The 27796-nt window shown below is 40.1% G+C and overlaps 1 protein-coding gene across 1 annotated transcript; it reads left to right on the forward strand.

The window, feature by feature from the left end:
- The first annotated feature begins 967 nt into the window (after window positions 1-967).
- Window positions 968-27667, forward strand: DKK3 (dickkopf WNT signaling pathway inhibitor 3). The gene is made up of 7 exons (XM_064512996.1): window positions 968-1270; window positions 3059-3196; window positions 3724-3807; window positions 20750-20842; window positions 22598-22742; window positions 24602-24758; window positions 26958-27667. The coding sequence occupies exons 1-7, from the start codon at window positions 1073-1075 to the stop codon at window positions 27196-27198; spliced, it is 1056 nt and encodes a 351-aa protein (XP_064369066.1). The 5' UTR covers window positions 968-1072; the 3' UTR covers window positions 27199-27667.
- The last annotated feature ends 129 nt before the right edge of the window (window positions 27668-27796 follow it).

Raw genomic sequence — 27796 nt, forward strand, 5'->3', positions numbered from 1 at the left:
TGATGAAAGATAGCTGAATTATTAATTCATTCCAGACAATTCTCAACACTCTTTATTAGTTGCATTGTGTAGTCCGAGAAGTTTACATACAAAAATCAAACTATTGTACTAATAAACTAAGATTTGTGGTATGTCCAAAATGAAAACTCCTGTGGCACCAAAGAGAACTATGAGGTGCTGTGGCTGGGAGACTGACGGAAGGGTTTCTTTCTGGGGATGCGCGACCTTCCCATCCCCACCAGCCTCTCCTGCATGTCCATGAACATTCAGAGCTGACCAAAGCTGCCTTAGGCTGCCAATAACCTTGGAATTTATATTGGTGGTTATTGTAATCATTCACTTACAGGAAATATTTAGGACTTAAATATTTCCGGCAAATATATTTTACTCACTATACTATTTTACTCACCCAGGCTCCAGAATAAAAAGAAACTTAGGAGCCAGTCTTCCCTTGGCACACCAGGGTCGCCCGGAACAGCCACCCTGCCTGTGAAAGCCGGCGGTGCAGCACAGTGAGGCAAGAGTAGCATGGATATTGGGGAAGATGCTCACAGTAAAGGTACATAATGATGATATGGTCTGAAATTTTTGAGAAAAAATGTCTGAAAGGAAACAAGCAGTGGTTGGGGGAGGGAGTGGGGTGCTGGCCAGCCAGATGCAGGAGATGCTGCCTCTCAGAGACCCAGCTGATCCTCAGAGCTGAAAAGATATACAAAAAGATGTGTAATGGAGATGTGAGGCAGCTCCCACCATCCTCTTCGCATTAAACCTGTTTAAAAAACATCAGCAGAAGGAAGGTCTCGGGGGCTGAGAGGCTCCTCTCCCTCAGCATCTCCCCTCCTCCGCTCTTCCCTCCCCTCCCGCTGCCCCCGGGTGAGGGTGTCTGCTCACAAGCCAGAGCCCTGCCCTCCCTCCTCCGCTCTCGCGGGGCCGGGCCGGGCCGGGCCGGGGGCGGCGGGGGCCGGGCCTGGCTGCGGGGCGGCCGCCCCCGTCTCCGCCCCGCGCCGCCAGCCCGCGCCGGCGAGGGGCAGCGGCGGGAGCGGCTCCGCGGTGGCGCAGCGGCGCCGGCGGGATGCGGCGGGCAGCGGGAGCGGGGGCGCCGCGGCGGCGGCGGCTGCTGCTGGCGGCGGCGGTGCTGGGGGCCCTGTGGTGCGCCGCGGCGGCGGGCGGCGGGGGCCGGCGGCGGGCGGCCAGCCTGGGCGAGATGCTGCGGGAGGTGGAGGCGCTCATGGAGGACACGCAGCACAAGCTGCGCAACGCGGTGCAGGAGGTGAGGGGGCGCCGCGCCGGGCCGCCGCGGGCTGGGGCTCCCCCGTCCCCCCGCCGCCGCGCCGCACCTGCGGGCGGGCAGCGCCGCGCTAACGGCTGCCGCGCGGCCGTTAAACCGCCGCGTTCTGTCAGCGCCCGCGAGCGCGCGCCTGGCACCGGCTCCCAGGGGTTTTTCACCCTGCTTCCCAGCTCTTGCCGCAGCCTGTGCGCAGCGCTGCTGCCGTGGTGCTGCTGGCGCTTGCACAGAGCTCCCTGCCTTGGCGGTGTGCGCGCTGTGGCGCCGGAGGGTGCGCTGGGGGCAGAGCCGCCCGGGCGGGCAGATAGCGAGGGATTGTGAGCGGAGGGAAACAAAGTGTGTGGCGAGGGGAGGACTGAGGGTTACTTTAATATCGCTATACGTTTAGGAACTAAGACGCAAGAGATTATCCCCCAAAAGGGTTTAAAGAGGTAAGGCAGTCCTGAAAATACATGTAGAGAAGCAGCCTTTGATACAATTCATTGTCTTGATCCCAAATAACTTGCCCTGAATCACACAGGACCTGTTTCAAAGCCAGGAGGAGCTAAATCTGGATCCTGAGCCGTTGTCTCCTGTCTCAGTCAAAAGGCCTTGTTCCCCAACTCCTCTTATTCATGGGCTTTTTCTCCTTCTTGTTAAAAATCTTCCTTTTAATTCTGTCTGTCTCAAAAAAAACCCCAAAAAACAAGAAACATTTTACTGGCAGTCCATTAGGGAAACAGAGCTTTGTCTATTTTAATTAGATTGTTTCTAAACTTTTTTTGTCATCTGGACAATTACTCCATTCTACCTCTGTCCTCCATTTCATTTAGACTGTAAACACAGTGAGGCAAACCGTATCTTTTTAAGTGCTCTTTACGATGCCAAAAATATGCTCAGTCATAAGTAAGGTTGTAGTTCAAATTTCTGTTGATTTCGCTGTTCCTATAGCCAGTGTTTATTTTGGATTGAGGACTGTATACAGCACAAAATGGGGAATGTCTGAACTGCATGATAGCACATTGATGCTTTATACTTAAAAAGTTTTGCAGCTGTCATGTAAAACAAGTGGACGCACCAAAAGGAAGAGATTTTGTCCTGGGAGAAATTCTGTTGTTCAGCCTGGCTGAACTTGTGGCCTCCTAGCTCTGTTACAGAGATCGCAAATAACAAAAGCGACGAAACTTACTCAGAGTTTGTATTGTTTATGGGACTCCTACCCTTTTGTTGTGCTTACTCTGCTTCCTAATTGAGAGAGCTCTCTCATGACCTTCTTTTCTGCGTTCAGTCTTCGTCTGGCGTGCAGGGACAATGGGAAATGAAACGGAGAATCACATTCTGGGTGTGCGCCCCGATCTAACAGGACCCCTTCTGTTAGCTTCAAGGGCCTTTGGCTATGGCTCTTTGTCCCACCGGGATATTTTCTCCACGTTGTCGGATGGGAAAGCCTGTCCTAAGCGTTTAGTGTATTTCTGGGAAAGAGAGAAAGCTGGGCTCTGGACTGGTGCAGCTGCCTGTGTAGATACCAAACAGTCACTAGTCTCAGCATACTTTCTCCTTGTTACCTAAATAGTCCAGAGCTCATGGGTCTAGCTCTTCAGCCTTTCTGTAGTCCATTAGGAGCTGCCGTGGTCACTCTCTGAAACAGCTGAGTAAATGTTCATACAGTGGGGATCTACACTAATAACATCATGTAATTAAACAGGGTATTACTAAGGGCAGGATGAGAAGTGTTACTTGTTCTGTTTTGCCTAATCATTGCTGATTTTTGGTTGGTTGATTTAAATTTGCCAGATGGAAGCTGAAGAGGAAGGGGCAAAAAAGCGGTCAGAAGTAAACTTTGAAAACTTGCCTCCCACCTACCATAATGAGTCCGACACAGAAACCAGAATTGGTAATAAGACTGTTCAGACTCACCAAGAAATTGATAAGGTATGAGAAAACATACATAGAAGGCTGCTGGTTCTTACATCACCTTTTCTTCAAAAGTAAAAACAATTCTGCATGTTTTGGGGAAGAGTACTAGAATCTGAGTGTTAACTTCCTTTAATGATGATTACTTTGGGGTTTGGTTGCATCTGATTTGCTTGCCTGATCACTGTGTTGGGGCATACGTGGTAAAAGGTTAATGTGAAATAATTTATTTTGTTTAACTGCTGCCAATAATGTGTGCTTTGAAAAGAAATGCCTGCTAAAAATGGAGCATGGGTATGGCAATTTTATAGACCGTAAAAGAATGATCATCTCCTGTTCATTTAGCTTCATTACGGTGACATATTAAATACATGAGGAGGTAGCCTTGTCACTCCCCCCCTCCCCCATGGTTTTATCTGAGTGCCAAGAAAATGGGGGGGGGGGACAAAAGGGGGAAGTTACTTTTGAAGAACGTGGGACTGAGAGTAACGAAGGACTAATATGGTATCACAGTTTGAGTTATTGTTCCTCTTCTGCCACATCAGGTCACAGATAACAAAACTGGATCAACAGTTTATTCTGAGATGGTTATTACATCTATAAAAGATGGAGAAAACAAAAGAAATCATGTAAGTGAGTGCATATTTCCTTTTGAAAATTATACAAATACTTGGGGTTCATCATTCAGAAGAAAATGGTATAGCTAATATATTGGCTTATTCGAATTTCTGAGTATTTTAAAACACAAAACCATTAGGTGCAAGCCATCAGATTTTTTTCAGTTTAACTCAGCAATATTATATTATGAATTGGAAGGAGAGTTTCAATGTTGTGGTTAGTCAAGGTGCTTCTTCTGATTATTGAATTTGTCTGTCAAATGTAAATGATATACTCAAACAGCAAAGGTAGTTACACAGCTCTTTCCAGTGAGTGCTAGCAAACCTTTCGTATAACACTGCTTCCTAGATATTCTGTCTGCGCTTTTGGGTTTTATAGAAAAAATGCTTTACAGAATTTCAGCGCTGGAAAATAAACCCCAAATTTTTTATGATGGGTAGGCAGTGGAACAGTATATGGCCCTATTTGCTTTTCAGCCTAGCCCAATGATGGAGAATTGTTTGTGAAATGTCATTTTGGGGAGGGGAAGAAGGGAGGGAAATAAATTCCCGTCACTTCTGGAAACATGGTTGTTTGAATATTTTTAAAAAACTGGGCATATTATTTGCCTGTGTTTTACGAAACAGATGCATTTGCTACATTTCACTATTTGTCAATAGTCTCATTAGAAATTCACATCTTAAATACAGGCTTTAAGGCCTTTGTCAGCAAGACAAGAGGTGATAAATTGGATGCATCAAATGGTTCCATGTTTTTGTATCAGAGTAATATCATTATCCACAGGACTCATGAGAAAATGAATCTACATGTAAAGAAAATTCTGTATTTTTGGTGGTAGAGATGTTTTGCTACATAAGAAACCACAGTGAAAGGCAGAGGGCAGTGAGAAATATTACGACAGGTAATAGTAAAACCACACGTATATTTTTCTGATCTTATGAGCATTTAAATGAGCATTTAAACTTATACATTTGGTCTGAAGGTTTTAACTGGCATATGTCGGTAGCAACTTGAAAATCAGCTTCTGCCTGGTGGCTTTTTAATATGCTATTCAAAACTGGACCTCCCTGCAAATTAATAATAGAACATTGCACCTTTTAAATTGGTAACAGTATTTCATTTTCCTTTCACTCCAAAGTCCAAAAGCTGATTAGATTAGGAAACCAAACTATCCAATGATTCTAGCAATTCTCAGATGTACAGCTGCAGCAACAGCCAGATGTTAAGTCTTGCAAAATTTCTGTCAGCGAGGACAATGGTCAGCAAGTACCGCTACTTTGAACAGCTATTAGATTTTCTTCAGTTCTGGTCACCTCAGTGGAATTCCTTCATGCTCTTACTAGGACAGGACTTGCCTGTTTACTCTGATAGCTGGCTTTGTATGACTAATAATTTGTGGCTTAATTTAGTTTAAACCCCCATGGCTTTTTTTAAACTCACTTGCTTCCAGTTCTCTCATAGGAGAAGCTCTCTAACTTTTTTATAAGGCATGAACAAAAGAAAAATGTATGGTGGTAGTTTCTATTTTTAATAGGAGTAAAACCTGAAATTAGTACATTGTTTTTGCTATCATCCTGTGACTAAATTTTCCTTCTTCCTATTTTAATACTGCTGTTAAAGTTGAAAATGACAAGTGGCAACAATAAAGTTGCTTGTGTATTCTACACTTGGATTTTTTTGTAGTTGGCAAAGGTAATAATGAGATGATGTGGTAAGCCAAGGTACAGAATAAATTCTAACTGTTCTAAGCTACAGTTTGGTTTTATATACAGACTGTTACATTTAACATATTCCAAGATGCTTTTTAATAATGAAATATGTGTAATGAAGGCATTTCAAGTATTTTTTTTTTAAGCAAATATGGTCATCATCTTCAAAAGCAATGTACAAAGAGAAGCTAACCTTTCAGTCTTCTTTAACAGTGGGACACAACGTTGGTGGTGTTTCACAGTGTATTTTGTTTGCTTGTCATAAGCATCTATCCATTCGTCACAGCTGTAAAAATATTTTTAAGTTAGCTTTCCTCCAAGGATCATACAGAGATTCTTATAAGCTTCATAAATAAAGTAAGTGGCATTTTCTACATTTTCCTTATGGGAAAGTTGCCTCACTTACCAAACCAGTGCAGCATCCAGACCCAGCATCATGATTAGTCTTCGAGCTGAAGAGTTTGAGGGCTGAATACAAACTTTTGTCAAATTTCATGGTAGCAGCCCTTATCCCATTATGAAGTAAGTGTAAACAGAACTGACGATCAACTCCAAATCATTTAAACACTGGGGGGCTTTCTTCATCAACATCCTTACTGCAGCTTCTGATGAAACAAAACCACATTTGTTAAATTCTATTCCCCTCTCCCACTTACTTTGAACTTTCAACATGCCAAGGGTACAGACACCTTATTTAGAGGTTGCCAAGTTAGAGGAAAAGCTAAATGAAGAAAACAACCAACATGCGTGTTTGGTTGTTATTTAAGGAAAGAGGGCAAACATGCATATATTAGTTTGACCAAGAGATGCCTAGCAGAAGGAAGTCTAAAAATACTTGAAAATTGTAAATACTAAGGAGGAATATGAATTACTTAGGGTACTACCAGGGCAAAGAACTATTCTAGGAGTAATGACCTGAGACCAAGAATTGGAAAATGGGTTTAGAGCCGGAAAAATGTGCTGCCGAGGAGAGATCTTTCAAGTGGAGGGAAGATTTTGTCCAAGTTAAAAGGCCCTCTTGCTTAGATTTGTAAATTGCAAAAAGAATACTGGGAAAATGAGTTGCAGAAAAATTTTCAGTGGCCCCTTAGGTCATTTTTGTATACATAATTTTCACATCTGAAGTGCTGTGACATTGTAGGATGTTGCAGTTGCTTTCCAGGCAGCAGGTTTCCCCAGGATGTTGGATCCTGGAAGAGTTCTGCTTTTTTGCTGCTTATTTTACATGGTAGCAACAAAGGAATGTGCGTTTAGCTCTTGCATTCTCCAGGCAGCTGCAAATGGAAACCTTTTGAAATCTGTTTGGAGATTACTGCTGTGGACCTCTAAATACAGCTAGTATATGCTGTTCTGTAATATACATTCTTAATACTTATCAGTGATTTACGCTGCTGCTCGGTGTTGTATAACACAACAAGCAGTTTATAATTGTAGCTGTAAGTATTGTCAGTCATTTGAAAAGGGCAGATACTGACATTTCCTAATAACGCTCTTTGATGGAGAAGTTGGTAGTAGAGGCTGTAGGGAGCCAGCCATCGGGAACAGGACCTCCGTTTTGGTGCTACTCAGGTAGCCTTCAGATTGGTGTTCTCTTTAGAACAGCACTTCTGCTTATGTTTTCACTCTGCAAAAGATAGGAAGTAGGCATGTGGTACCACGTAGACTCTAGTTTTATGCTTGCTGGGAAACTTTGACTGCTGAAAGCCAAACCTGTTTCATAGGTTCACTTTATAGGTTCAGTTTATAGGCTTGGTTTATAAAAGTTAAGGATTTTCACAGCTCCTGCTCTTTAGGTACTCTTACTGCAATTAAGTGGTAAATATGAGAATTCATCAAACAGCTTAGCAAACCACCTACTGTGAAATGTGAACTCTGTATAATTTATTGCAGCAGTAATTCATAACTGCAACCCCACAACAAATGAATGTATATACAGCACACATACACATGTACACACACACCGCATATACACCATTACAGAAACATTAAGGATAATCTTCCCCCCGTATTTTCCTCTCTCAGACAGTGTTTCTTTTTGGCTTTGCATTGCACAAGTATTCACTTTAGACTGTGCTCGTTGTTACTAAATGATTTGGTTGATAGTATTGTGCTGGCCAGAAGACGATCAGTGTCGTAAGTCTCCAGAAGAGGAACTGGGCTGCTCGCCATTTCTGGCACTGAAATCCAGCTCTTGAGAGGTGCTGCATTGTTTGGAGGTGCCATTTACATTCCCAGACTAACATTCCCTTTCTCAGATGTCGGTGAGGATTGACAGTCACCAACATAGTTGTCAGGCTTAGATCCAACAGTCTTGCATCACTGAAGAGGCCAAATACAGGCTGGTCATGCAGGTTTTTATATCCATGAAGGGTTTTACACCCGCTTGCACCTGGGCTTAGATCCCAAATGTTCTGTAATTTACTTCTCTTGGGAACGTTGGTTAGCGTGCAAGTTAAGAGTTATTGCAGTAGCAAACTCAAGTGTAGAACACAATTAAAGTCACAACGCTCTTTAGTAACATACCAAGATCAAAATGTTGCCTTTTTTGGCTAGTCTTATTTCAATTGTGATACATTAGCCTAACCAGTGAAAAGCAAGCATGAAAAGTAAAAAGAAAAAGAAAAGGAAGCAAAACCTGCTACTGTTAAGATTTGCTGCATAAAGATTAGCTGAATTTCTCACATTCAGAATAATATTTTATATAAACTGCCCGTTCTAACTCAAAGCTAGTACATCTATGGATTTTTTTTCTGTGTTCATTTGCTAAATAAAAATATCAATGGTTTCTTTTTAGCAAGTATATATTCTTTGTAAATCAAACTTTCATAGAAGTTTACCTGATTGCTCTCAATTCACTTTCTCAAAACAGATTTTTAAAGATGCTGATTCTAGGGATGATGTACCAGGAAGCTGGAAGAGTATCATGCATTATTCATTTGACTTTGGCACAGTTACTGTAAAAAATATTCCTTTCTTTTGCCAGTCTTCATTTGCTGAGTTTTTTTCAGAGCACAACTGTGCCTTGTAATCAGTTAAAAAGTACAGGTCAGTGTTTTTTTGTGGGAGAGTTAGAAGAGGTGCCACCAGTGCAGTTCTGTGCAAGGTGCTTACTCTTTCTCTGCACAGGGTGTGGTGTCTGTATGCACACGTGTATTTGATGCCTGCCTTCTGCAGATAGAGCAACTAGCTAGTAAGTGTTTTGGAACAGTCTCAGATCCTTAGGAAATAAGCCCCATGATACCAGGGCTTTATTTCTGTGGCTAGAGGGTGCTGGCTGGATCCCTGCAGCTCTGGTCAGGAAGGACTCTACCATTGTGAAACCTCTTTTATACAGAGCAAGCTGACTTGACAGGTTCTGGGAGTGACTGTCTGGTGGTTGTTTCCTAAGTAATTATGGTCTTGACCTTGATGTGCTTATTTAAGAAAGTTGCCTAGAGAATAAAAGCGCCAATAATTTTAAAGATTTATGTGTAGATAAAATAGATAGTATCCTCATTATAATGGCTTATTTAAAGCCTCTTTCAGCCTGTAAGTAAAAGATCTGTCTTTACTTCAGTAGTAAAATAGTATACAGAAATAGAAAATAGTAAATATTACTCTCTGGGGTTCTATTTCCCCCATAAGCTTGCAAGGCAATGTTTTCTAGAGAAAAATCTCCTTTAAATGGCTAAGTTGTAGCACTTCATAACCAAGCATCCAGTTCTCTGGGGATATCCAGAATTGATAAAATAATTGCTGGATTCCTGTCTGAGCAACTTCTGTATGATTTCCCTAAGTGTGTTCACAGCCACATACTGGAGTTGCAATCTTGGAGATTCATGCTACTCCAAGGAGAGGGTTCCTAACAATACTGAAGTGAAAAGAAGCTTTGAAAATTAAGAAAAAGCATTAGTGGAAGGGAAATTGCAATTTGTCCATCAGCAGCACTGCAGGAGAGTAGTCAATGGCAAGTTAGAATATGCAAAATCTTGGTGTTGCCTTCTGCTCCCTGTTAACATCTCAGAGAAGACACTTGTTTTGGTCATTCCAGTCCAACATTTGAGTCCAATTTTTTTTGTTTCATTTTTCACAGGATTTCTAGACCCTGGTGACTTGTAGTCAAAAACCTTAAACTATCAGTAGAGACGCTAAGTGCATTCTTGGCTTGAAATCCTGGTCCCTCTCTAGCCAAATATCCTGTAAGAGCTAAATCTGGTGGTTTTTCTATCCTTAACCATTTAATTAATTTGCATTTTTAGATTGCTTTCTGGTTAATTGTCCAACTTACACTGTTGACATCACTTGTTACATGCATCAACTCTTGTCTAGTACACTCCTCCCTTGGGATTGTTTTTAATGTAGAGGTAGGGAAAGGCACACAATTTATTGTACTTCTTAACTAATGATTTGAGAGAGAATTAACAAATCTGAATCAACTGTCATTCTTTTTCATGTTCACATACTAAACGCAGTAGCTTGAAAGTAGATTGTTACAATTATAGTATAGACTAAAGTTTTCTGCAAAATGCACGAATAGCTTACAGCAGCAGTCATTTTAAAAGGTGAACCGTAGTTCCATCAGCCTTTTGTAAGCAGAGTATCTACATGCAGTTGTATTGTCTTCCTTCACATTCCATTGTTATGTTTTAAGGAGTTCTTCTCAAGTGCTTGCAAATCATAACTTACATTTTAAAACAAAAAGCCTCTTGTAGGCTAGATTCCTTTTTAATCCCAATCTGCCTAAATTCCTGCAGCAAGACTACTGTGTCTTTTCTTATCTTCTCCTACATGAAAAACTATTCCTTTTCACTAGATCTACCCTCCATTTCTACCCTCCATTTCTTTCAGTCTCTTTTATAACCTCACCAAAGCATTGTGACGTGCGTTTTGCCCTTCTGGTGTGTAAATTTGTTAACCTGTCGAATGCTAGCAATCTGCTCACAGTCCACAGTTACTCTACTGGAAAAGACATGGAGTAGTCATGCAAAGTGAAGCTATGAGTTGGGGGTTTTGAGCCCACTTAGTGGAAGAGCGCTCTGATAGTGATCCTCAGAGGCCTGGATAGGGATACCAGTGTCCTGTTTCAAAATGAGCAAATGCATCCCCTTGCTTATGTTGGAGAGCCAGGGCTCTTCAGCTGAGCAGGGTTCAGACATTCTGAACATTTTACTGAAGATGTTTGTTTCTGTTTTTTTTTTTTTTTCCAGTGCCAATCTTGGCAATGTAGAATGTGAAGCTTAGGGGAAGGTGGAAAAGAAGACAAGTAGCTTGTGTGTGTTACTGGAGAAACACAATCGAAAATGATAGAGAGAAGGGCGCAAAGGGAGAGAAGACGTAGCCAAAGATGAGAAAAATTGTGCCAACGATCTATTGGTCTTATTGTCTCTGCTTCTGGAATACTTTTAGGGTATGTATCTTGTTTGTAGAGCGAGACATATACCCTTCCTGTATGGAAGGTCTGATGGAGTGTACACATGTCCCTGAGTGTTCAGATCCAGCGCCACAGGTATGAAGTGCTTCTTAGTGATGCAGAAGCTATTAAGAGGTTTAATTTAGCTCACTGATGATAGGATGGTCTTAGTGCAAGTAACAGTGTGTCTCTAAGACTAAAATTTTATTGGTCATCTGATGTTTGCTGGACTGCAGCCAGAAAAACCTGAATGTTAGGCTCAGTGAATGGAAAGACTTGTCAGCAGGAGTTTGCAAAACATGAGTGTTGCCTCTGATCCTGCATGAAGCAACTTCTCCAAAGAAGAACGATGGGAAAGCTATGTTATCACCAGCAGAGATGTGCGTCGTAGGGCTCTGTCCACACCTTTATTTTCTGACCTTAGTGCATTCTGAGTTGGCTTGTCTCCTCAGAGAGAACGCTGCCTAGAAGGCTGTGGATCCACATGGAGGATCAGAAAGTGTGTACAAATATATGATGCTTTTGTAATACTGTAGTGCTGCAATAGCCATGATGTGGAGAAAAGCGAGACCACAGTTTCCATGGACTCAGATATGATGCTGGGTGATCTTGAACAAGCAAGCAGGTACGAACAGCTGCTAGACCTTATCAGAGTGAAGAGAAGCAAGGTGCCGTTTGCTGATAGCTGGGGCAAACCAGGGAGGTGTTTCAGCTGAAAATACAACAACCAAAGGTCAGAGAACACAGCTCATTGTAACATATTTCTTGTCTTAAATAGTGGCTCAAATTTACAGGAAAAGAGCTGACACAACAGAAACCAGGATACTCTTTAATTAAAGGTATCAAATCCTGCTCTTATTTATATCAGTGAGAGTCTGAAATAATTCAGATAGCTTTAGTGAATTAACTTAGCTAGTAAAGAAAAAAAAATAAAAAAGAGCGACTAAGATTTCCTTCATATTTTCCTATTGTTCTAGTTCAGTGCAAGTTTTCTCCTATCAAATTAGGCAAACAAAACTCCCTAGTACTAATTAATATTCCGAAAGCAATGCTCCTTATTAGTAATTCAGGTCTATGCCTGTGTTTAGAGTTGTTTTAAAATTTGCCAGATCCTCATATGCTATAATATGCTGTATTTCTAATACAGTTAAACTCCAAACAAAAAGAATATTTTTATGCAAAATCGTATTAGCTGAAGAACTGCCTCTCCATTTTTATCTGAACTGGTATTCTTTGAGTGGCTAAATATTGAAGGGAGAAAGATTTTCTTGGAATAAATATATCCTCACCAAAAATATGCTATTACTGTAACACGGTCACAGCGCCTAGAATTCGTTCAGTTCTCGGGGCGATTATGCTAGTAAAAACAGAACAAGAAATCAGAAGGTTTATCCCTAAAACACTACAAGACAGACTTTCTCTTGGAGAAAGTAAGTGCGCATCCATTGCTTCATTAGTGTCCAGCTGGGAGCCTGAAATATCAAGATTCTCCAGTGATGGAGCTGATGTATTCCAGTGCTTTTCTACCCTCACTAGAAAGGCTATATTGCCGCATTTTAAACCTATTCTTGCCCTGTCTACATCTAGGAAAATAAAATAGTCCCTTTCCTCTACAGTAACAGTGGTCTCCCACACAGTCATCTCTGCTTTAGGCACAATCTGTTGTGGATGAATTCTTACCCACGTTTGGTATTTCTGTTCTAGTATTATTATCTTTGGCTGACACCTTAAATACGGTACGTAAGGCTGTGGAAACTGTAAGCTACTGAAAACGTAAATCACATAAGAACAAAATGCGTAAGACTCAGGGTTTGAGAGAAATTCTGAACAAATTCTAAACTGGGGGGAGGTTGGTATCTTACTGTCTGTGCTACCCTTAATTTAATGATTAAGACTAGCAGGGAGCTAATAAATATAGAAATCCTGTTTTATACTGTTTTTTCCTCTCTCACAGATGTTTCACATCCTTGCTCTGTATGGCTACTCTAGATTGTTTTGTTTTTACAAAATTTCAAAATTTACATAGTTTGGTAGTGAATCATGGAAACCTCGTAGCAACTTGCAGTTGTAGAGAGGAGACGCCTGCATTAAAATTCAGCCTCTGGGCACATCATTTTATGAGAGCTGTATCTTTATATGATTACTGACTGCTTGGAAGTAATGGCACTTTAGAGCTCAGTAGCACAGGTTTACAGTGTTTCCATAACTGTTACCATTTTTCAATTTACATGGAATAAAAACTGTGGTCTTTTAGACCACAAGGTTTTAGACACATCTTCTGGATATTAAATGTCAAAGAATTGCTGTTCTCCAATGAAGAGGTCCATAGGAAGGATACATTTTTCTATTAGGACAATTTATTGCAAAATCATTAGGGGAACTTTCTTCATAAACATGAATCGTATTTTATCCTCCTTTGATAATCACATACGATGTGAAAGAGGTTCCCTTAACATGGAGCAATTAGACATAGAGTAAATGGCTATTGCTCTTGGGTCTCAAATACTCTGATTTCAGAACATTCCTTTCTCTATATGATTATAAATATACAAGATCTTGGAGTTTTTGTGTAATAAAAAATGGACTGAGTCCATAGCGCAGCATCAAGTTTCAGGAAGGCTCAAGGGAAGAATCTCTTGCCTGAATTCCTACCATCCTGCTCTGCCTATGGTAGACATTGGCTGGACAAACAGAAGGAAAGAACAGAAATTTTCATGCTACAACTTGTCCTGCCTGCTCTAGGGCAGATGTGTGGGACAAGAAGAGACTGCTGCTATTGCAAGCAGCCACTGCAATGTGTAGCCATATATGTATGTGTGTATATATATGTATATCCTATGGCCCACTGCAGATTAGGTAGGATTTTGTTCCCCTTCCTTACACCACAAAGCTGTTCCAGACTTCACTCCTTTCTTAGTTGGATACTTTTTAGTTTCCAGACTAAGTTAATTCATTGCCAGGTTATAACTTTTATATATATATATATATATATATATATATATTTGTTTGCCAAAATTGAACAGTTATCCTAGTGTGCTTCCTCTGATACCATTGCAAAATAGACTAAAATGAGTATTTTGCACTGTGTTCCTGATGGTCCGTCTCTACTAATGCACTGCTCAGGAGCATTCACTGAGACTGTAGTCTTGCCAGGGTCAGTTTATTACAGTGCTTACTGAGAAAAAGAGGGAGGGTGGGGAAAAAAAATCAAGTCACTGCTTCTGCAGAAGGACCTGCTCTGTAATTATTACAGGACATAAAAGGTTTGGAGGGTGGATGAACAGAATGTGATCTGATAGAGCATCCAGGCATTATTGTCCTTAGTATCCCAACTGAGACATTTGTCAGGAATCTTAAACTATTTGCTTTTATGTGTGTCCTCTTTTTTCCATGAAGTCTCAGTTCCTTGAAGCTGAGGATAATGTGAGATTTTATTTATTTCTTTTTTAACCAGGAACACTAACTGCCTGGGAGCCTGGTCAGTGACAGGATCACTGTATTTGTGGTGAGAATAAGCAGACAGCAGAGAAAGGGGTGGACTCCTTATACTAGCTCTAGTGACAAAGCCGGTTTATCGGATGGCTACAAGCTGCCAAATTAATTCCCTAAGCATTTCTTCAGCATATTAGGGGTCATGTAACTATGCTGCTTTTGGTACCTAAAGCCAAGCTCAAATAGCACTGGGATGTGACTAACACCATAGTTTTGAACTTGCATGTCCAATCTTTTTAGTGTCCTTTTTTTAACAGTAGTGCTTATTTTTATGAGTGGTATTTACTTGGCAGGACAGCAGTAAGAAGTTTGCTTTGCTGGAAAGGATTACAGAGGTTTTGAGCTATTTCAAGGCAAATTAATTCATATCACATTAAAGATGAATGCATTATGATGTGCCTTGTCTAGACAACTAAGAGATTAGGAACCAGAACACTATTGCAATTCAAACTATAAGGCAGTATTCTGGTCTATGTAATTCTGTCATTATTCTAATACATGTAGTATATAAAACATTTTTTATGCTTTTTTCCTTGCTACTCAGCAGCTTTTACCATCTGCAGGAGTAACAGAGATGTTTTTAAGACCAGTTGTATGTGAAGTGTCTTGTAGCAATTAAAAACCAGAAGGGGATTTGTAAACAAAGAAGTAAACATTAACCCTTAGATGTGCTAATTGCTAAGAAATGCCAGTTTCAGTGTGAATAAGTGATTTTTGCAAGAGCAATTCAGCTAAGGCTGAAATTATCATCTTCTCACAGATACGCTCTAGTGAGCCCTGGAACTGGTTGGGAAGGATCCATAGCTACCATTTATGGAGGTAAAAATTGAGTTTTATTTGGTTCACAAGTCTTGGAAGAGGAAATTTCTTTATACCAGGAGTTTTTAAGGAACATGCGAAAGGGCTCTTTGTTTAGAGAAGCTTTTGAAGCATAGTGGTCCCAGCAGACTGCGAGAGGTTTCCCCAGATTGTTACTAGAAATCATTTTCTGATTGTTGCACCAGCTGCCTTTTTAGCATAGTTTTGTTAAGTAGTGTATCTCCTGGCAAAATTTCTACACCTGTCTGAATTCAGTGCACTTTGCCTCTATACTTTACAGCTTGTGAACATGAAATCCATAGAGGGTTAGAAATGAACACTTCAGAATGGCCGTCACTGACACAACGTGCTATTTTGGCATACAGGTATTGCGAAGACAGAAAACATGCCTGCCTCTCCTTTGGTTGTTAGATGGTTTCAAAAGGCTTGTAGTCACAAACTGCAACAGGATCAGAATAAGCATGCAAACTATGCCATTTAGTTTCCATAGGGAAGGAAAAAGTGGTTCTTCCATTTGAATCCCACTTACTTTTCTCATGGAGTCAGAGCAGTCAGTGACCTTGGCAGACAGCTGCTACTGAGTTTCTTCACTAGAGCTGCACCTTACCCACAGCAGTGTTTTCTGTTCTGTACACTTCCCCCTTTCATGTTCGGTGTTTAAGTTTGATAAAAGCGTTAATCACCACTGAAAAAATGTATGTGAAGTCACCAGCAGCCCTTTCCTCTCTGTTTTCTTGGATTCTAAGCTAAAGTGTAAAGAGCCAAGATGGCAAGGGAAACTCCTTCCAGACAGGCATTTGCCTGTCCCAGACAAATATTTGCTGAAGATATGAGTAGTGAAGAGAGAGTTTTGTTTAAAATTATCTTTGAAGAAAGAGTTTGAGTATGTGGGATGTGTGTGGGAAGAGGGGACTAGACTAACAAAATTTCACTTTTTTATTTAAAATTGCTAGCATTTTAAAGGTCAGACGGTATCAGAATAGACTTGGGCATATTTTCTAGTCTACTCCGAGCATATTAAAAAAATACAGTTGATTAGGAATGAAGGGAAAAAAAGAGCAAAGCAAAATGAGCATATCTTCAGTACATAATATAATAGATCATCAGCAACGGAGATGTTAAAAGCATTACCATAGTGGGGTATAAAATCTATATGAACACTGCAAATGAAAGTGGGTTTCTGTAAGAAAGTAGATTAACTCTGGCTTTGTAGTTCTGCTTTTGTAGCTTCTCCCTCTTTAAACTTACTATGTGATATGGGTAGAGGATAACATGGTCCACATCACAGTTGGCTGCCCTCCACCATTCAAGTACAATCTGCCAAAATAGCCCAGAGTGCTTTCAAGGTCAAAGGCATGTCAGTGGGTGAAGTGTAAAGACTGTCCTATCACACTGAAAGAAAACTGTTTTACTTCTGTGCTTTTCTGCATAATGTAAACACTCAACTAGAAGGAATGTGCTCTTGTCCAAACCTGTTACACCCGTTCTGACTTGTTCACTCCCACGCCATTGAGCACTTGGGCATCTATTTTGTTTTTCTGGTAGCTGTGTTAGTACCATGCTTCACTATCACTACAGTGAGTAACTTTTTAAAATCCCAAATGTGGAAGCTAAGCATTTCTTAAGAAATCAAATGATACCTTGGCATAATATGCCAAAGACAAGAAAATCTAAGTTTGTTTCAGCCACAGTTCAGTCTTAAGAGCCTAACTCAAAGCCTAACTCAAAGCATAGGGAACCTTCTCCACAAATTTCAGTTCTTTGTTTTGTTTTGTTTTTTCCTGTGGGCTTTGGAACAGATCCTAGCCCCCAAATTGCTTTCAGGTGTTGCAGGATATTCACCACAGGGTACAATATTATAATTATGAGTCCGAAGGATGCTAAGTTTATACTTACAGGTACGTAGCTTGCGCTGATCCTTCTTGACTTCTGCTGTTTACAGGTCCTACTGTACTCATAGGCAATCCTGCTTTCACTCCGCATTCTTCTTTAGCAGCTCTCAATCAACATACTTCCTTGCTGCTACATTAAATTAACTGGTGTAACATTATAATGGATTTCAGAGCGATGTACAGCATTGGAAGTGTAGCTAATTCTATGCTGCATGTCAGAAGCCAGTGCCCCCCCTCTGCAGTGTACACATTGTTGCCTCTACAAAGACAAAAATATTCTGAGAAATAAGTTAGTTTGCAGAATTCCAGAAAGAATTTTTTTTATTATTCCACTGCAGCTGATGAAGATACTTAGTTTTGCTGCTTGCTTGGCAGCTGTTCTGTCTCAAGGTTTTTGTGAAGCTATAGCATGATTAAGAAAAAAAAAAAGGCAACACATTCATGTGTAAGTGTTGCTGGCTTCTGCACTGACATTTGGATTATAATAATTGAGTGAAGGAGGCTGGTTTGGAGGGTAGCACCAGATTTCACGGATTTAAGAGAGTATATGAAAATAGTCTTTTTCCTTGTCTGGAAAGAAAACTGTAAAGGAATTTTTTCCCCAACTGAAAAACCTCATAAAACTGGGGTTCTAAACTGCTGGGACATAACTCAGTAAAAGCATAAAAAAGGGGGTTTGGCAGGGAAATCATTAGTGCAAGAAAAAGCAGCCACTGGAGAAGTGCAACTTTGATGTTAGGTGGTTTTAGAGCTAGAGAGAGTTATTCCATGACCTTAAAAATGATTATGGCAAGAGTCCTCCTCTGTAGAGAGCAACAATTGGAAAAACTGACTGCATGAAACCTGGCCATTTGCCTGAAAGCATATGGAATAGGAATGAAATAGTATAGTTTATTTTGAATATGGCACGATGCAGACAGAGGGATTCATGAAGGAAGCTGACAGAGCTAACTGCTAACTGGGAACCACAAAACCTCAAACATACTACATAACATTTTGATTTCTACCCAGCTGATTATGTAGCAACATCAACTTAAAAGTAAACAAGCAAAACACACATTATTACTGTACTAGAAAAATGAAGCTGCAAAGGCATTTTGGTAGTTTATAGGAGCCTAGATTCAGTGATGCTGATCTCTCAAAATAGCTGAAATGACTGCACCTTAAGTCTAGACATGTAACTGGGATGTAACTGCACTGACTTAAAAAGGAACCAGGCTGCAAATTGCCCTTGCCTTCTGTTCTGTACTCTGGGTAATCACAGTGTCTGAAAAACATCTCAAATGGTCAGAATGGGTAACTTAAACAAAGCATTGCTGTTCATGCAGTGCAGCCTTCCTTATACAGTGCAAGCAGCTTTTATAAACTTGAAGATGTGAAGACAGTATAGCAGTTTCACAGTGTAGTCATTTCCTCTTTCAAATGATTATGGGTGAGCTTCACCTAAACTTCTTACTGAGCTAACTGCATTATTTATTCACAATTTACATTTCAGCCCAGCTGATCATGCAGAAACACAAAACCCAATGGGAGTGGGGTGGAAGAAGTCAGGGGGTTGGGGGAAAATCACCTAAGGAAGTAGAAATACAAAATTAAAAGCTGAATAGAAACTATAAATAAAGGTTGCACAGCTAAGAGTTGATCTGCTCCAGAAAGTGAGACTAATATCTACCAAGGAGTAGTCAAGTAGTTTCTTCAGAGAATTCTGGAATTTTTGTGTAACTCCTTTTTTTTTTGATACTGGCAAATAACAAAAATATAGCATCAACCTTACGATGATAGAAACCAAAATGCAGTACAAGTGACTCATGCAGGAACTATGCTGTAATTTATTCTTCTATTGGCTAGATTGTTTCTAGCCTGGAGAAAGTACATTTCAGAGAAAAGGGTTAATCACTTAATTTTGAGTAAGTAACCATTAAATGGGAACAGAAAGCAGTTTCCCTGTGAATCAGACATTCCAGGGATACACAGGAATATATACTTACTCACTGTATTAGAGATTCTTCCTCACTGGTATACCTAAAGAGCCTGCAGAGCTGTTTTGGTCTTTAATTATGTATTAAAAAAAAAAAAAAAACACATGGGGAAGAATTTGACCAGTTTGTACTTTCACCTTGTGCAGCACAGATGGAAAGCAAGCTTTCTCTACCACAGTACTTGTGGAATTTCTGGGTGGAGAAACTTCAGTTTGAGTCTGTGGTTCAGATAGGAACTTGGGTGTCCCTCTCAGCTCGAGCACATAAACACTTTTGTTAAGGCCATGAAATGCTTCCAGACTTGAAAAGCTAAACATGTTGCTTAAGCAGCTTGCTAGCTTGAGGCCTCCTGGAGTGGCTTAGCTGATAGCAAAGGTTGATGTGCTGTGCATTAGGGAACTGAGGGTTTTTTTTTTTTAATGTATTTATTTCCCTTGTGATGTATATGGCTCTTAAATACTTGCCACTTCTAAGTCAGTGTTCAAATCTATCTACTAAATATAGTCATATGCAGTAAGTAATCTCTGGGGGAAAAACACTGAGTTTGTTATATGCATTTTGAAAGCATGTGAAATGCAAATTACATTCTTGGACTGGCTAAAACTTAGCAAAGGTGAGCTTGCTCCATTGACAGCAGGGAGATACCGGAGGAATGACGTCAGCTCAGCTGAGAGTCTGTTCCTGCATATTTTGCAATATTCAGATGAAATTGAAATGAGGCTTTGAGATTTACGTGTGTAGGTATTCAGACATTTGCAGCTGCGAGCTTGCAGGTGATGAGCCTTGGTGATAGTTACATCACAGGCACGCTAATAACCAAGAAAAGGAAATGAAGTGGTGTAATGACATATATTGCCTTCCAAAAGTACAGGCTGTAACATAGTGCTGCTGTTACCATAATGTTCCAGAAATGCTTAATTTTGCCAGTCCTGTGGAAAGCACTGCATTTTGAGCATAGAAGGTGTTGCTGACAGAAGTGCATACACACTGCAAAGATGCTTAAGTTTGTCTTAGAAGAATTTGTCTGCCTCTTGCAAAGGAGGCCAGAGGAGAAGTTAAAAGGAAACAGATTTCTCCCTTCGGCTTGTCCTTACTTGCTTGTGGAGACTAGCCGTGCTGCTGAGTTTCTGAGGTCAGCACTGATGTTGCTGGGCAAGAGGAGGGACAAAAGTATAAAGCTACCTGGCCTGGAATCAAGCAAGCTGTTGCAGATGATCTCCCACAGAGCATGAAGATATTCCTCCTGGCTGCTGCAGCGTAGCCTCTTTCCTTCAGTCTTGCCTGCCTTCTAGAAAAGAGCCAGCGGGTCACGAATCACAACTGAACTCTGATACAAGTGGAATTGACTTAATGCAAATATCTTTAGTTTTCTTTGCTCAAAAGAGCACAACAAGAAGTGAATTAATTTTCTTGAGGTTGCTGGTATTAATATTTCTACAAGAAGCTAAGCCACATAATGCTTTGAGGGCAAAAACTGTTAAGTGGGCCAGGAGAAGAGTGTTGCTTTATTACAGAACTGTTGTTGTATGGAAAGACCCCAGGAAAGCTTTTTTTCCTTGATTCTCGAATAAGAAATATAATCAATTTCCTTTCTTAAGACCTTCTGGCATTTCAAGAAGAGGTATGGATTTCTGTGACATCATGGCAAATCACACTTTTATTCTTTTCTTTAGGAGTGTATCATTGATGAAGATTGTGAAACAGGGAAATATTGCCAGTTCTCCAGCTTTGAGTACAAGTGTCAGCTCTGTAAAACCCAGCATACAGTAAGTCCTGAATGATATGTGATGTTATGTGGTCTTTAGAAACTCACTACATAGATTATTGTTGCTGATGTCAGCAAACCGAATTGTTACATATAAAGATGCACGGCTTTCCCTGCGAGGCTAAAAAATGGATGAGTGGTTTTTGTTTTTTGTTTTTCCCCCCTCTGCTTATTAACACAACTAAGTTACGAAGTTTCTGTTCTTGTACACTTTAAAAACCTGCCCCCTGCTCCACCTGACTCCTGCTTGACTTCAGTTAGGTAGAGTAAGGACAGCATAAACTAAGGTATTGTAGGTTGCCATAGGGATGGGAAAAGAGCAAGTATTTTTTTTTGTGGGGAGAAGCCAATTTAAGTTCACTCTTAAAAAAAAAGCTTTTTATCTAAACGTCCCTTTTCATTTATCACAGTGATGGGCTGTGGTGAAACAAATTCATTGCTCCAAGCATTTACAGACTATTAAGTCTAGAAGTAAGCCAGCCTTGCTGTAAAGTCAGGTAATCAATAGGATCATTATAATCTAAAAGCAACAGGCTGCTCCTGCAGTGATTTAAAAACTTAATTTGGTAACGTCAGAGAGCTTTAATGACTTTGGTGGATTGAGTGTTTAAACACAAGTCCTGCAAAATTTCAGCTCAGACGTCATTAAGAAAGCTTATTCTTTGTGTTTTAGAAGATGTTCAGAATCACTGATCATTTTTTTTACATTAACATGGAGTAATTAAAAAGCAAGATTAGGATGTTGCTGAAACCTACCCGCCCACACACACTTTTCTATGTAGTCCTCAGTAGAACATTAGTAGTATAAATAAGGTAAAAACTGTGTCCTAGCTCCATTCGTGTTGCAAAGTGAGCTCAGACTAAAGGTGGCTAATCAGTTCTCTTAAAACCTCCACAATAGCGCAAACAAACAAACAAAAACCCTCTTTATAATTAGTAGGGCTTAATAGTGCTAGTGTAGTCCTACTTCTTGCCACACATAAGCACATCCCATGTGATACACTAGAAAAGAAATCCTTCTAATTTTGTATGGCTGCCTAGACAGGGCTTTACAGACTTAAAAGAAAAAAAAAACTGTTAAAGTACTGACCTACTAGGAATCTTTAAGATAGTCATCAATTCCCTAAAAAAAACCCCCACCAACAACAGAACAACACATGACTTCCATCAGTCTGTGTAGTTGAAACATTGGGACAATTATCATCAAAGCTATCTAGAGATTTGCATTTCTCCTTTTCAAAGACACTTGGTTGCAACTGAGGTATGGTTTGTATTACAAATAAAAATAGGATTGTGCTAAGTTTGAGTTTTGCTCTTTGAAAGCAGCCCTTCTGAACAAACTATAGATTACTGTGTTTAGCAGTAAAAGAGGTAATATATATTTTTTTTTTTTTCCCCTTGAATGCAAAAGGCTGTCCTGAAATGCACATTATACTATAGGATGTCTGGCTACTGGTCAGTTTTCATGTATATGCTAAAAAAGGTTCAGGGCTTGTAAGACTGAAAGTATAGCATACATTCAGTGGTGCCATAACTCTGCCTGTGAGGTCCTTGTCCAGCAAACAGTTCTAGGAGTGCTTGAAGTTGAGAACATAAGCAAGTCTGTTTAAACGGTGGGAATATTACATGCATATGTTCCAAACATATGCAGTTGTCTTCAGGAGCAGGGTTTAATGTTGCACTTAGCTGCCTGTTGATACATGTAATTAATTAGTGTTACAGTGACAGTTTTGTCATGTGCTTTTCCATTTGTAAGCATTGCTCCAGAGATGTCGAATGCTGCGGAGACCAGCTCTGCGTTTGGGGTGAGTGCAGGAAAGCTGCTTCAAAAGGAGAGAATGGCACCATTTGTGAGAACCAACATGACTGCAACCCTGGAACGTGCTGTGCTTTTCAGAAAGGTACAGAGGTTTGGGGTTTTATTCTATTTGTTTTATGATACAGGAGTGTTCATATTTAGCTCTTCTGCTCAGGTGAGGTGGTTAAACCTGTATGGAAGCACTGGGTCATTCTCCCTTGTCCTGTGGAGCGCTCTATGTTAACTTCATTATAGAAGTTTTAATAGAATTAGGAGTGGGAAGCAGTCTGACAGGAGCATACAATGGTGAAAGAAAAGCCTACCGCACATAAGCAGTGAGAACAGTATAAGAAATATAAAAATTTAATGTTTGTGAAGAGTCTCAGTCATTTAAAAGCTGCAGAGATCTGTGTCAAACTTTCACTCAACATAGCAAAAAGAAAGGCATGAGAAATGGCTGACAGAAGTTGATTTGAGCTTACTGAAAGTGGCTTTTCCCTCACATCAGCAGGTAGGCCATCGAGTGAGATTGTAGATACGTTTCATACTGAGTTTTTAATGAGCTGTCTGTGGCACAGTGTACAATGCTGACCAGATAGGATACCCACTGGAATGACATTCGAGATTATGTTGCCAGTCCACACAGGAACATGAAACTTGATTTACAGAAGGAAGGAGAGGAAGAGGAGAAGAGAGAAGGCCTGAAACTAGTCTTAAATCCTACCTGGTCAACCCCTCCCTGCCCCCCCCACCCCCCCCGCCAGCTTCTTCAGTTTTCCACTCACTAGTTTGTCACTGCTTCTGTCATAGCTCTGCTCATTTTTTTAGTGACAGGATACAGTTCTAATTATCTATCTAGACGTTTTGCTGTATTGCTCTTTCCTGGTTCTTTTTAATGAGCAAGAGGTTACCTTTTACCTTCACTGACAGTTGGGCTGCCTGTCCTGCCTTATCTCACTAGTGGATCAGGCTACTAGGGCATTTCAGGAGAATGAAGGCAAAAGCTCATTTCAAGCATCATCTAAATGCAAGTGGGTCTGCTTTTTTCCTTGTTGACTTGGAATATTACATAGGAGACCTTCTGTGTTAAGAAAAGTTTGGTTTCAGTAAGATATGGTTAGATCAATGTTGGTTTATTTTCCCTTCATTAGGCTTTCCTCCTAAAGCATTTACAGATTTTGCTGAGCTTTATCAGAGATTTCTTTGTAATCTCAAACCCTGAAAGGGCAGTTTTTGTAAGTGCTCATGCTGCCATGTCACTAATGCGTAACCATTAGCGTTGGTTGTGCTAGGCAAGGGAATACTGCTTCTATTGCCCTGATTTCCATGGGATTTGAACAAGGAGCATCTTAACGCTGATTATTTCCCCTGCATAAAACCTTCACACTAGTTTGAGTCCAAGATAGAGCTTGGCCTGAAAACAAACAAATTTAGAATAAACTTTTAACTGAGGAGGAAAGAATACAATAGATTAAAATATTGATTAGAATTGGTGGAACGCTGTCATTAAAACTTAAGGGAGCTGCTGATTAAAGGCAATGGATTTCATTCTCTAGAGTTGTCTGCTTTAGTAGTGCTTTATGGTCTTCAGATTAGGTGCAAGTGCAGTTTAGGCCTAACCTCAAGGCCTTTCTCCATGACTGGAGCATTGCAAAAGTTTGCGCTAATGTAAGATAAGACTGCGTTTGTATGTGTATTTTGCATATAGAAAACCATGGCCTATCCACTGCTTAAGATATGATCTGTTTTGGAATTAGTAACTGCTGATTCACATACGTATGTATTTTTACACAAGCCTGTTGTATACAACTTTGATTCTGAACTCATCAGAATTTACTCTTAAAAAGAGGTTAAATGAGTCTGTCTTTGCCTGTCTTGTATATAGAACTGAAGTTTTGAATTAGGTCATCTCAGTTTAGCACTCAGTTAATGAATTCTCCTAAACCTAACTTTGGCATGCAGAATTACTGTTTCCTGTGTGCACTCCGTTACCTGAAGAAGGTGAACCCTGCCATGATCCTTCCAACAGACTTCTCAACCTGATCACCTGGGAACTGGAACCTGATGGAGTACTTGAGCGGTGCCCATGTGCAAGTGGCTTGATCTGCCAACCTCAGAGGTAAGGATCCTCACTATAAAGTGTTTTGACTGATTTTCAAAGTCACTGATGAGAAAAGATCTCAGACTTACTGCATTGTCCTAAACGGATGTGCCCGAGGTTGGCAACAGCTTATTCCTGGTGTAAATGCAGTTTCTGTGTCAGGCTGGTACTGCTTTTCAATCAAATGAGTAATAGCAGCTATTTAGAAATGACATTTTGATTTCATTCTCTGCATACAGCCCTTTCCAGCATTTTTCTCTGTTAGATCAGGTTTTACTTGATAACGGCTCCTTTCATACTTACATATCAAAAATATTTTGGTACATGAGATAGGTATGAACATGCATGCTCTTGTACTGAGGATTTACAGAAGGTAATTTCTATCACAAGGAAAAAGGCAGATGTCTTTGCTTGCTTTTTGCCTTCAGTTTCGGAATGATCCGAGAAGTCAGTTTCCCTACAGCTGACTTAAGATCTGCTGTCCAGGTTTGAGACACTTCATACTGCGCAGACTCCTTCAGTGTCATTATGACTCTTATGGAGAGTGAAGTAGACTGACTCCATATTTTCTGCTAGAAGCTAGAACTTTAAACATATACTTTTTCTGTTGTTCTTTAAAAGGACAGTTATTTGCATTATCAACATTTTCACTGGAAGAAAGCAAGATCATTTCAGTTTTGAACTAAAAGCATTTTAGGAAAACCTACATCTTATGTGTGAAACAATAAGCTTTCTTCTTCAGGTTTCTTGGTACATTACAACTTTCCTTCTAATAGCTTCTAACAAAACAGCGTAGCTACATTTCTTATATACTGTGATAGAGATGTAGATGAATTTCTCTCTTCTTCCTTGCCCAACACTGTTTCTACATTTTTTCTAAACACATGAAAAGCAATGAAATAACATTGTTTCATAAATTTGATCTAAGGAAGCAAGCAAAATTGATCCCCTCCTTTCAGCACTGGAATTTCAGTTAATGTGCAAGTACTGTCAACCTCAGTCAGGACAGGTCAGCAATACATCATATGTAGTGAGAAGGAAAAAATTTCAGATGAGAATATAAAAAATCAGGATGGGAATATAACTTAGCTATCCAGCTATAGCCACAAGAATTATTTACCTGTCTAGGATTATCACAAGCACAGTAATACTGTGCATGCTGCCTGCCAGTGACTCACATGGACAGCAGACTAAAGCTGCTTTTGTGGAGTTACATGGTGAATTTGAACCCTTGCTATTAAAAACCCCCACCCCCTGCCCCCATCTCTGCTTGAAGTGACCCTTGGCTGAATGTGTGCCTAGTGCCTACTAGTGCCTGATAAACACATTGAGGCTATCAGACCTTTCCATTATATCCTAAAGAATATAGTCAGCTCAAAGATGAAGGTCTTTACACCTAGAAAGCAAAATACATGAGAATTAAAAATGTACATGAAACAAGCTTTAAAAACACTGTTAGTTCATTTACCCGTTTTTCAGTGAAAGAAACTGCAGCTTTAAGCAGCAGTTAGTTGAGGAGAGCCTGGCCCAAGCAGCGGTCAGCTTGTATGCCGTAATAGGGACTTGTGGTCCCGCACAGTCCCTTGCAGTGCCAAGGGACATTAGATGCACAACCTGAATAATCAAGTCCTATTCCCCTGTCTCCTGTCAACAGGTATACATTTTTCTTGTTCCATTTCAAAGTTCCTATATCAAATGTGGGATGTCTGTTTGCAGACAACTGGATCCACTTTTCAAAGCAATAAAAACAGTAGCAAATACAGCTATTGGACTGTCCTATTTAGAAGCAAATGTATAGTGTTCACAGTTTGCCAGATTTTACAGTCTGATGACAAACAACATGGACGTTTTTTCTGCATTCCTCTGAATGCTAAAGTATTTTGTTTCTTAACTTGGTATTATGCCATTAACAAAAAGGAGCAGTCACCATGATTGCTTGTGGTAGAGGAGTCAGACTGTGCTGAAGCCCACTGCCATCTTGTGTCCCAGTACTGAGTATGTTTTGCTGTTAGGAACCTGGTTCCAGCTCTGCATGTGGAAATCTCATCTTCAGCTCTGTCAAGCATGTAAAAGATGATTATCAAGTCAGCTATGTAGATCTGACAGTTTTAAATATCTAACATGCTTTCATGTGGGGAGGGAATCAATTTCATTAAAGAACAGGCAAAAGAACATAAAAAGATGCACTGTATGACTATGTCTCTCTTTTCCCAACAGCCACAGCACTATGTCTGTGTGTGAACTGTCCTCCAGTGAAACCAGAAATAATGAAAAAGAAGATCCCTTAATCATGGATGAGATGCCATTTCTCAGTTTGATACCCAGAGATATTCTTTCTGATTATGAAGAAAGCAGCGTCATTCAGGAAGTGCGTAAAGAATTAGAAAGTCTGGAGGACCAGACAGGTTTGAAAGAGCCTGACTCAGCTCATGACCTGTTTTTGGGAGATGAAATTTAAAGTCCAAACACCAGTTTAGTTATTCAGTTATTTCTTGGAATTTTTGTCTAGTGTCTTGCTTATATAAACCCTAAACACGTACTGCTGGATAGAAGTGCAATAAACACGGTTTTCAATGGGCATCCTTTCCTTTGCACCAAAGCTGCTTGTTTCAGCTGTTGTTGATTTCATTCTATCAATCCTTGGAGCAAACCTCTGGTTAAAGACAAATGAGAAGTACCAGTGTTTCCTTTGGATTGGTACTTTCTCCTTTTATGTTAGAACTAAATTTATCAGTGCTTGTACTCATTAAATATAAGTATACTAACTTATTAGTGACCCTAGAAGTTTTGAGTATTTCCTGTACATATTTTTAGAATGGTTTATTTTTCTAGAGTAAGAACCATCTACTTGCTTTGGACTGTTTTTGCCCATTGATCTTGAGCTATGTATTTTTTTTCTTTCAAAAATATAATCAGTGAAGCTGCAATACATAGATGCAGATTTTTTTTTCCACATTGCGGGAGGAAGGATGAAAAGATAAAGGATGCCTTCCCCTTTGATGTGAATATACCCAAAGCTCCTTTTCAGCTGTGTACAAGGGTGATCATTTGTCTTG

This window comes from Dromaius novaehollandiae, chromosome 5 (genome assembly GCF_036370855.1).
Source record: "Dromaius novaehollandiae isolate bDroNov1 chromosome 5, bDroNov1.hap1, whole genome shotgun sequence".
Lineage (NCBI taxonomy): Eukaryota > Metazoa > Chordata > Aves > Casuariiformes > Dromaiidae > Dromaius > Dromaius novaehollandiae.

Excerpts from the sequence above, each read along its gene's own strand:
- DKK3 (XM_064512996.1), top strand. The coding sequence starts at position 1,073 with ATGCGGCGGGCAGCGGGAGCGGGGGCGCCGCGGCGGCGGCGGCTGCTG. Across the intron at positions 3,197-3,723 it reads CTCACCAAGAAATTGATAAG|GTCACAGATAACAAAACTGG; the intron begins GTATGAGAAAAC and ends CTGCCACATCAG. Across the intron at positions 3,808-20,749 it reads GAGAAAACAAAAGAAATCAT|GAGTGTATCATTGATGAAGA; the intron begins GTAAGTGAGTGC and ends TCTTTTCTTTAG.